This window comes from Cupressus sempervirens, chromosome 7 (genome assembly GCF_028749045.1).
Source record: "Cupressus sempervirens isolate cs-2001-9-10 chromosome 7, ASM2874904v1, whole genome shotgun sequence".
NCBI classification, from domain to species: domain Eukaryota; kingdom Viridiplantae; phylum Streptophyta; class Pinopsida; order Cupressales; family Cupressaceae; genus Cupressus; species Cupressus sempervirens.
Genome location: NC_143124.1, coordinates 780,388,635 through 780,399,382, shown reverse-complemented (window position 1 = coordinate 780,399,382; position 10,748 = coordinate 780,388,635). Strand labels below are relative to the sequence as shown.

The window sequence follows — 10,748 nt, the reverse complement described above, 5'->3', positions numbered from 1 at the left end:
GACAACAATAGTAGCTAGGTTAATACTTGAATTATTCATTCATCAACCAAATGTCTTGCTTAAACATAATCTCAACACTTAATCAAATCATGTCAAACCAATATTATACTGTCAAAGTCTAACTCATTCAAGTGCCCGTTGAATACCATACGCTTTTCAACTCTTACATCATCATTATACTTTCTTTAAAGCCTCTTCATCAATCAAATAATTTGGCACTCTATTGAATTAGCATAATGTCTCACCAATTAAGGTTTGACATCAATGACAACATAATAGTTGATATGACTCATTCATATACATTTAATCAAAATTATTAGTTGGGGATAACAATATCCCCCTTTGGCATTGATGGCAACACATACATTACATTATATATCATTTAGACAATATGAAACAATATACCATTAGATACCAACACATCTTTAGCTCTTTATCTTCATTCAATCTCTCTGCAATCTCATGATCTTTGCATCAGGTTATCTTTGACTATCTCTCCCCCTTTCGATGTACTCCATCATTCTTTTAGCATCAGCTCCATACATACATCTACAACTTGTAAGATCTCCCTTTTGACAACACTCTTCCTTTGTTGTTTATTTCATAACATCCTTCTAGGTTATGATCTCCCTTTTCACATTCTCTCCTTGTTTCATAAGCATACATTTCTTCCTAACTTATTGATCTCCCCCTTCATTGATATTCTCCCCCTTCACTAATATTCTCCCCCTTTGGCAATAATTCCAAAGGTAACTATAAGCTTCAATTATTATACCTTGTACCTTGCATGTACTGAATACATCTTTTCCAATACAAATATTCTCACAACTTTAGGAACAATCCTAAATAGTGAACTCTTGCATCAACTCCAGAAAGATATTATGATCATTCATGAATCGATTCAATATGCATTCCTGCTCAGTGAATCTTGGATAAGGGAAGGATCCCTAACTTGCCTCTCAAATACTCCAAAGCATCCTTAGGAAATGTCTTTGTGAATATATCTACAATCTGCTCCTTAGACTTCACATACTCTAATCTAACTTGTTTTTCTTGAACTTTCTCCCTCAAATAGTGATACTCGATAGATATGTGCTTTGTTTTGGCATGCATCACAAGATTCTTAGACATGTTAATACCACTAGTATTGTCATAATAGATAGTAAAAATTTCAGTGTCTTGCTCTTGCATATCTTCCAACAATTGTTTGATTCACATAATATTTGAACAGTTAATAGAAGCAACAACAAACTTGGCTTTAGTAGTCAATTGGGAATTACATTTTTATTTCTTGTTCAACCGTGTAATCAACCTTTCCCTTAAAAGAAAGCTCCACCACTAGTACTTTTTCTGTCATCAACATTTCCAACCCAATCAACATTAGTATAAATTCTTAGCTCAAAATCACCACCTTTCTTGTACTATAATCTAATCTTTTGTTCCTTTTAAATATCTGAACATCCTCTTTATTGCAGTCATATGTGTCTCCTTAGGATTAGATGAAAACCTTGCAACTATACCAACTGCATGTGCAAAATTAGGTCTGTTGTCTACCACATATTGTGTATTATTCACTTTAGCAGTATTGTCCTCCTTAGATAATTTGCATCTAGTGACCATAGGAGTGCCAACTGGCCTTGGCTCGTCCATAGCAGATGTCTTCAACATCTCATTTTTGTAATTAGATTGAGTCACATATATTCCTCCATTTATTTGATGAACTTATAAATCAATGAAGAATTTAATCTCACCAAACATAGTCATTTCAAACTCTTTACTCATTTGATCTGTAAATGACTTGCACAACAAATCATTACCACCAAATATCATATAATCAATAGATATTTCAACAATTAAGGCTTGACATCAATGACAACATAACAACTAATATGACTCATTCATATACATTTAATCAAGATTATTAATTAGGGCTAACAAAAGAAACAAGCCAACAATAAATTGAAATCTCATAGAATTAACAAACCTCTTATTACATATATAACCGTACATCTTATAATTTAATTATGAAATTTATATAATAATAAAAATCTTGTAAAAATAATATTATAAATATATATAAATTCAATTATTTTCGTTTTCTTTAAAAAATTAAAATTGCATAGAAATATGTGGCAATCCTTTAGGAATCTTAATATTCTAGAGTGTTCTTTTAATATTCTAGAGTGTTCTTTTATATGTTAAATCAATTGTTGTAGCATCTATTAAAATCAATGAGGTGCCTAACAACTTGTGGAAAGTAGTCCATTCAACATCCATTCAAAACAAAGGAAAATGGATTTATTCCCCCCAAAAAGAACAACACTTTGATGGAAAATGTTTTGGTCCTTGAAAATGACTAGACTATGATGGGCATGGATTCATTCTCCCCCTTCCCCAATAAAAGAACTCTATTTCATCTACACATATCTAAATAATTATTATTTATACAATTTAAATTTACTTCAGATTAGATAATATAAAAGAAAAATAATAATATGGAATCACCCAAATGTCTTATTGCTATGTTTGTGCTTCTCCATTAAAACCAAAGGAAGTAAACAATGTTATAACAAGCTGAGAATGGATGATGAATATAAAAGTTTCTTGCAAACTTTTGCAAAATTCTAATTTCTAGTAGTCATCTTTTTTTTTTCCTACAGTTATTATGTTATTATATTTTTAGTATGGAGAGTTATTTTTCGACTCTTATTGTTATATTTTTTATACTCTTTAGTCTCTAACATATATGAACTAGTTTTAAACTCAAATTGAAAATACAATACATAGTCTAGATATGGGTACATTAGATATAAATTAAAATAAATTGTTTTTATTTAATGTTGAAATTATATTGATGCAAGTTATATATTAATATTTAGAAGATATTACAATTGGTTGATATAATTAAAAAGTATATAAGATATAATATAGTTGATATGTATGTTTGTATTATATATACACATACATATAAGTTATGTATTATTGAGTAAAGTTATGTTGTATTCTAATTAATTAGAATTAGAATTTAAATGTAAACAAAATTGCTTGGCACTTTATGGAATCACTAAAGATATTAGAGAGTGCAATCACTACAATAAACCATGCATATATATAACAATCATGAACAAAGAATATGTTGTGTACAAGATGAAAAATAAATAAACTAGTTCCATTGTTTTAATTCTATCTATACATTGAATTATAAAGCTTTTGCACAAATGTTAAAGTTCATCTAGACTAGTATTGAGAGAGATGTCTTTTAAAATTGGAAATTGGGAAATACACTGCATGCCTATTTATCAAGTAGGAATTTCTCAAGACACAAGGTGCACTTATATAATGATTGAGAAGGTTTTGAAGATGTTGAAATTCTAATTACACTTTCTTCACCTAAATGTTGGATATAAAGATAGAAGAGATAAGTATGCGTAGTTTTTTTTATTTAGGACAAATAAACAATCAATAGCTTCAAGATATCAATATTTCTAAACTTTTAGATTTGAAACAAAATAAATGAGCAAAATGTTTCAAATTCTACACCATACATAAATTAAGAGAGGATTGTTAGCATGAATGTTGATGATATTCCTATGGGGGAGTATATTAGCATTGTTGGAGACATGATTCAAAGCCCATGTGCTGCATTCATGACTGTGTTTGGCGTTGATGTCAACATACTAGTTATTCTAGGAAGGTTGGTAGAGTTACAAAGGTAGAATCATTTGACATAGTTCAAGGATTAAAGATTAGCTTATACACACTTGAGGTTATGTTCTACAATATGTCTAGATGCTACAGTTAAGAGCACGCACAAAAATATAAAGACTGGTCAAAGTTATGAAGATTTGAGTGAAGGCATCTTTTAAACAACATTTCTGGAAAGCGAGTATTGTTGTTTTGATTATATCTCCTCACAGGGATGGAATTAGCTTAAACGAACTGAGACAGAGGTTGAAGACATGTTAGAGATGCCTTGGTTAATATGACATAATATGAAGATCATCGAGTGAAAAGTTATTATGAAGACCGTGAACCAACAATTTGCTTGTAATCTTGGATAAAGTGTAATATTGTAATGTAACGTGTATTGTAATATGTTAAGATGGTCCTATATTATTATTGTAAATTGGAAAAACCTAAAGGTCGATTCAACTTGTCTTAAGACTAGATATAAAAGAAAGATGTTTTTCTTGAATGTAATATATGATATGCATCATATCTTTGTAATATGTATTATGTGAACTTGATATGCAAAATATTAGTTTAAGTTTGTGCAACATAGACCTAGATATTTATTTGGCCTAGAATGTTCTAATCAAAACTTGGGAAAAACACACAACTATTAGTTTGGCACAACATAGACCTAGATATTTATTTTGCCTGGAGTGTTCTATCTTGGAGGTAATGTTCACTTCTCTTCTGGTTATAATTTATAGTGGCAAAATCTAGAGAAAGCGGTGGAATGTTAACCCGTAGTACACTTTCCTCTAAATATACCGAGCCCACCAAATTGGTCCGCTGAGATTCGGTGACAATGACACGTGTAGGATTCTAATCCTCTGATCTCCCCCAATTCATCTTCATCTGCCATCTGTCCAGGGTTTCGGTCACTCGAATTCCTAGAACTTTCGTGAGGCACGGGTTGCCCGTTTGCCAGTTCTGGTTATAAATAAGCCTAAGGCCTCTCTTTGTTTGTCAGTGGATTTTTTTTTCCAATATTTTGTTATTCATTGAGAAAGAGGTGAAGAATTCTTGTATAATCTCTCCCGAATTCATAGTTTGTGTTCCTCAGAGTCGAACTCGAGATCTGTAATTGTAGTTCCGAGTTGAATCCATAGTATTTGTTCCTGAAAAAGGTGAACAATTCTGTATTTCAATCCAAAATCCATAGCATTTGTCCCTAGAAGAGGTGAAGAATTTTGTATTTCAATTTAAAGTCCATCGTATTTGTCCCTGAGAGTTGAACTGAAGATCAGTACTTGTAGCTCTGAGCTAAATTCATACTAGTTGTCCCTGAAAGAGATGAGTCGAACTCTAGATCAATATTTGTATCTCTGAGCAAAATCCATTGTATTTGTCCCCGAGAGTCGAATTCGAGACAAGTAATTGTAGCTCTGAGCTGAGATAAACTATTTTGATCTGCAAAATGGCGCCCCATTTGAACTCTGATGGAGAGCTGGTGCTGCAACCTTTGGGACCCGTAGAGCAACCCATAACTCTGTTAGACGGGAAGCTTTTTGTCCATGACCTGCCATTTCTTCATGACGTGCCCGCCAATGTCCATGTTACGCCCTTCTCTGAGCTCTGCAATTCCAAGGTGGCAGACCGCACAGGCTGCTTCCTGGGGTTCGAAACCGAGACCCCGGGGAGCCGCCATGTGATTTCGCTGGGGAAGCTGAGAGACATCAGATTCTGCAGCATTTTCCGCTTCAAAGTCTGGTGGACGACACATTGGGTCGGAAACAGGGGCTCCGACCTGGAGACGGAGACTCAATTTCTGCTCCTGGACACGCCGTCCAAAGGGGCAAGCGAGAGTTTAGCCCCCCATCCATACGTCCTCCTGCTTCCCATAATCGAGGGCCCCTTCAGGGCCTCGCTGCAGCCAGGGGAGGACGACAACGTTGATGTCTGCGTGGAGAGCTGCGACAATGGCGTCGCGGGTTCGAGCTTCAAGAGCATCGTGTACGTTCATGTCGGATTAGATCCGTATGATTTGATGAACGATGCTATGCGGGCCCTAAGAGTGCATCTGAAAACTTTCCGCCTGTTGGAGGAAAAGACTTTGCCTGGCATCGTGGATAAATTTGGCTGGTGTACCTGGGACGCATTTTATTTGACTGTTGCGCCCTCTGGTGTATGGGAAGGCGTCAAAAGGCTCGCTGATGGGGGGTGTCCGCCTGGTCTTGTGCTTATTGATGACGGATGGCAGTCGATTTCCAGTGACGCGGATCCGTCGAAAGAAGCCATGGCGCTAACCGTTGCTGGCGACCAGATGCCCTGCCGGTTAACGAGCTTCAAGGAGAATTACAAATTTGCTGGTTATGTTGGCGGATCGCTAAAGGATAAGGCTCGGGAAAGTGAGGAAGAGGAAGAAAAGGAGATGGGAATGGGGGCTTTTGTAAGGGATCTGAAGTCAGAGTTTCATAGTCTTGATTATGTGTATGTTTGGCACGCCTTTTGTGGTTACTGGGGCGGTGTTCGTCCCGGGAGTACCAAATTGCCGTCGGAAATTTTGAGGCCGAAGCTTTCGCCGGGGTTGGAAACAACCATGGAGGATCTGGCTGTTGATAAGATTGTTAACAATGGCGTGGGGCTTGTGCCGCCGGAACGTGCTGCAGAACTTTACGATGCTATGCATTCGTATTTGTCCCAGGCGGGAATCGACGGCGTGAAGGTCGACGTTATTCATGTTAGTATAAATTAATCCTCATTCCTGCTTTCTATTCAGTATTTTTGTCGGAAATGAAATGAATTAATGCTTCCGGGAGCTTTTTATTTGGGAATTTACGGTATTAAAGATTTAAAGAATTAGCTGCACTAACGTCTACCAGATTCTGATTTTTTTGTTTGTTTGTTTGAAATTTTATTTTGATAGTTTAATGTGTGTCAAATCGGTGTCCTATTTGGAATTTATTTAACTACAGGTTTCAGGGATTACTATACTGATGTCTAGGAGGTTTTTAATGATATCGATGGTTTTCGAATTTTCTGAATTCGATTGTATTGGAGTTTTGTATCAGCAAACGTTACATTGTTTATACATTCGATTGTCTTGGAATTTTGCATCAACAATTGAATTATTTTGATATTGCTATCAGGATTTTTTCATTGATCCATGTATAGTGATTCATACATGAATCTATCTCTCACGAGAATAAATGGAACACTAATGAGAATAAATAGAACACTTGGCACTTAGTAATGAGTACTAAGTGTTTCATTTATTCTCATGAATCTCATGTATTCTATTTATTCTCATGAATCTCATATGGAAATCACTATTCGTGATAAAATGAGTTTGAGTAAAAAAATTACATAGCTAAATCCTGATAGCAATATCACAATTTGATTTGACTTGCTACTTATCATTTGAATTTTATTGTGAACTAATTTGATCTGAAATACATTGAATTCAGAAACAGTTTAACGGATTTTAATTCTGTTAATTTGTTTCAATTTTTTAAAGTTATAAGGCGCCAAGGTGCTTGTTTTGTTCAAAGCTTGATATGGTTTGAATGTGTTGGAACAGATTTTGGAGCTGTTGAGCGAGGGTTTAGGAGGCCGAGTCGAACTGGCGAAGGCCTATTTCAATGGGCTGAGCGCGTCCATGAGGAAGTATTTTAAGGGAAATGGAGTGATTGCCAGTATGGAGCATTGCAACGACTTCGTGTATCTGGGCACTGAGCAGATCACCCTCGGCCGTGTTGGTGAGTGCAAATTCTCTACACTGTTACATTTGATTCCATTTTCTTGAACTTTACAGGTGTGTATAGATCTACACAATAGGAGTAATGTCTAGAAAAGTGCAAAAAATCCACTAGTGGTAATGTGCAGAAATGCGTAGAAGGGTTTGAAATGTTTCCGTTGAGCACTCATTTTTAAAAAAATTGCTGCTGGACAAATTGTTTGAGATTTTTTTTTTGTTGGCAGGAAGGGATTCCTTCTTTCTTCTCCTTTTATCGATCTTTCATTTTCATAGCAATTTTTTCGTTTCTTTTTCCTCCCAGAAATCTTATGACGATTTGTCTTTTCATCTTGGACAATGCAAAATAGTAATAGTTTTGTCATTTATCTTGGAAAAGGCAAAACAGTAAAATTGAATCTACCCATTCAAATAGTATTGAATATTTTTCCTATTCTTTTAAAACCATTTTTCTTTTCTGTTTTTACTAGAATCTGATGTCATTTTCCTTCAGCTGCTCTCTCTTTTTTACATAGAATCTCACCTGCTTTTCTCTTTTTTACATAGAATCTCAGGATGGTTTCATCCTTGAATGTTAGAAAATCATAATATTCAAAGTGTATTGAGTATTTTTTCCCTCTTTTTTAGACTAGAAACTTATGGTAGTTTTGTCCTTTCATCTATATTTAAATTGTATTTTGACTCTTTCTACTACTGAATTAGATTGTATGAAAACCAATAATTTACTGTAAAATCTCTGACTGAAAGCATGGGGCTGATGCATCTCCTTTGGTCTATATCAGGGGACGACTTCTGGCCGTGTTCAGATCCAAACGACCCGAACGGGCTGGACATAAACGACACTTACTGGCTGCAAGGGTGTCATATGGTGCACTGTGCCTACAACAGCCTGTGGATGGGGCAAGTCATGCAGCCCGACTGGGACATGTTCCAGACTACGCATCCCTGCGCAGCCTTCCACGCTGCTTCCCGTGCCATCTCCGGCGGCCCAATCTACGTCAGCGACAAGGTGGGCGACCACGACTTTACCCTCCTCAGAAAGCTCGTTGTTCCAGACGGCTCCATTCTGCGCTGCCACCATTTCGCCCTGCCCGCTCGGGACTGCCTCTTCCAGGACCCCCTCCACAACGGCCAGACATTGCTCAAGATCTGGAACCTCAACAAGGTAAATCAATCAATCAATCCCCAAACCCTAAGGCTCAAAACCCTAAACAAAATCTTCAACTTCTTTCTGGAAATGGCTATGTGGCAGATAGGAAAGCCCAATATAATTTTTTTTTAATAAAAACCCTAGAATCTAAGAGAACACATTCTGAAGTCTATAATCGTTATGTTTCTCTTTCTACATTCAACTGTTTGGAGAAATTGTGCATCAATATCAGGATGAGAGATCTGTCCTTCATCAGGTTCATTATCAGGATAAGTGCGCTGATGATTTTTTATCTCTTCAGCTCTCTTATCTCTATGAAGGATCATGGAGTGTATCTGAAATATTGATATTCCTCTGATCATTTTTTCTGAAATATTGATGTGAAATTTTCTCCACGGTAGAATTTAGAAAGCATAAGAAACATAAATTGTTATTTCTGTTTATAACAATTTCTGAACAATTTTTTAATTAAAACTATTTCCACAATCCAGCAGTTTTATAGATTTGATTGGGTGAACAAATTTTACCATCAATCTTTACACTATGTGAGGATGGTTTCGGATGGCATTTTACAGGCATCCTCATGATGAATCATATAGTATGATTCTAATCATTGATTATAAAAATTGTTCACACAATCAAATCAAATCGGAATGAATTGACAAACCCCAAGCTTCGATTGTTCCGTAACAATTTCTCAACAAGGCTCCTAATGTGACAGTTTCTGAATTAAAAACAAGCACTAAATTCTGTTGTTTCAAACTGTTTCAGTACTCGGGAGTGGTGGGAGCCTTCAATTGTCAGGGAGGCGGGTGGAGCAAATCTGAGCGCACAAACAAATGCGCCGCTGAATTCTCCAAACGAGTCTTCTCCACTGTATCTCCGAGCGACATAGAATGGTACCAGGTGTACGATCCCACAGTCTCCATTGAAGGCGTAGAGAACTTCGTTGTGTACATGTCACAGGCTCAAAAGTTCCTCATGATCGGACCAAGGGAGAAGATCCAGATTGAACTGGATCCCTTCAACTTTGAGCTCTTCACCATGGCACCCGTGAGGAGAATGCCGCGTGGAATCAGATTTGCGGCCCTAGGGCTTGTGAATATGCTCAACACGGGAGGTGCTGTAGAGAAGGTCAGGCATGGCGGAGCCTCTGTAAAGGTAGAAGTTAAAGGCTGCGGTCATTTCCTCGCCTACGCTTCCAGGAAGCCAAAAGAATGCAAATTGAATGACAGATCCGTCGATTTTGTTTATAGCGTAGAAGACGGAAGCCTTACAGTGGAGGTCCCCTGGATAGGAGGGCCCAACTCCATTATTGAATATATTTTTTAAGCTCCTGGTCCTCTGACCGCTACAGCCTTTCGGCGAGTCTTACAGTTGGCTTTTTTCTTCACTGTTTACCACTGGCAAAATGTTCTTGTGTTGGGGTTTTTTATAACTATTGCCCCTGCTAAATATATTGTACATATTTCTGCTCTGATATTTTATTTATTTATTATTATTACTACATTATTTTCCAGAATCTCTTCTGTTCGAGTTGGCCTAGTGGTGGAGAACTTGTACTCTTGAAAGAGAGGTGACAAGTTCAAATCCCATTGGGGGGTAGGGTATGTACGCCTCGTTTGTAGTGTCAAGCGCCTCTCGAAAAAGAGTACGAGGTAGTCCCATATCACTGTCACCATATGTCAACCCAAAAACTATGGCATAGTGTCGTGGACTATAAAATCCACTTACTTACTTACTTACTTTCTTCTAGTTATAATTTTTCTTTTCTCTCGTCTGTTTAATTTATTTTCAACCTAGAAATAGATTTACATTGAAATACTTACTACTTTCACTATTACAGTTGGAACCTTTTGGCAATGTCTATTTTAAGTGGTTGATCTATTTTTGCATGAATTGAAAATATGGAGATTTCTAGAGCCTTAAAACTTATGAATTTAAGGTGGGATCTTGAATATGCATGAACCAAGATATGTGGGAGACTTTTGACCCCGCTTGATCTATTATGCCTAAAATCTTAGGGGTTTTCAAAACTTAGGGATCTTTTATCTTTATTTTGAGTGGTTTTTTTCAATAGATAAATGACCGTAGTCAAAATTTTATTCAAATTTTATGAATAAGAAGTATTACACCTTGTTTAGAAGGGTGGTGATGGAAAAGAATAGAGGGAAA

The 10,748-nt window shown here is 36.4% G+C and overlaps 1 protein-coding gene across 1 annotated transcript; it reads left to right on the top strand.

Moving 5' to 3' along the window:
- Nucleotides 1-4,697: 4,697 nt before the first annotated feature.
- Nucleotides 4,698-10,095, top strand: LOC149549656 (Raffinose synthase family protein). Its single transcript, XM_089792960.1, has 4 exons — nucleotides 4,698-6,409; nucleotides 7,250-7,427; nucleotides 8,206-8,588; nucleotides 9,345-10,095. The coding sequence occupies exons 1-4, from the start codon at nucleotides 5,147-5,149 to the stop codon at nucleotides 9,903-9,905; spliced, it is 2,385 nt and encodes a 794-aa protein (XP_089649086.1). The 5' UTR covers nucleotides 4,698-5,146; the 3' UTR covers nucleotides 9,906-10,095.
- The last annotated feature ends 653 nt before the right edge of the window (nucleotides 10,096-10,748 follow it).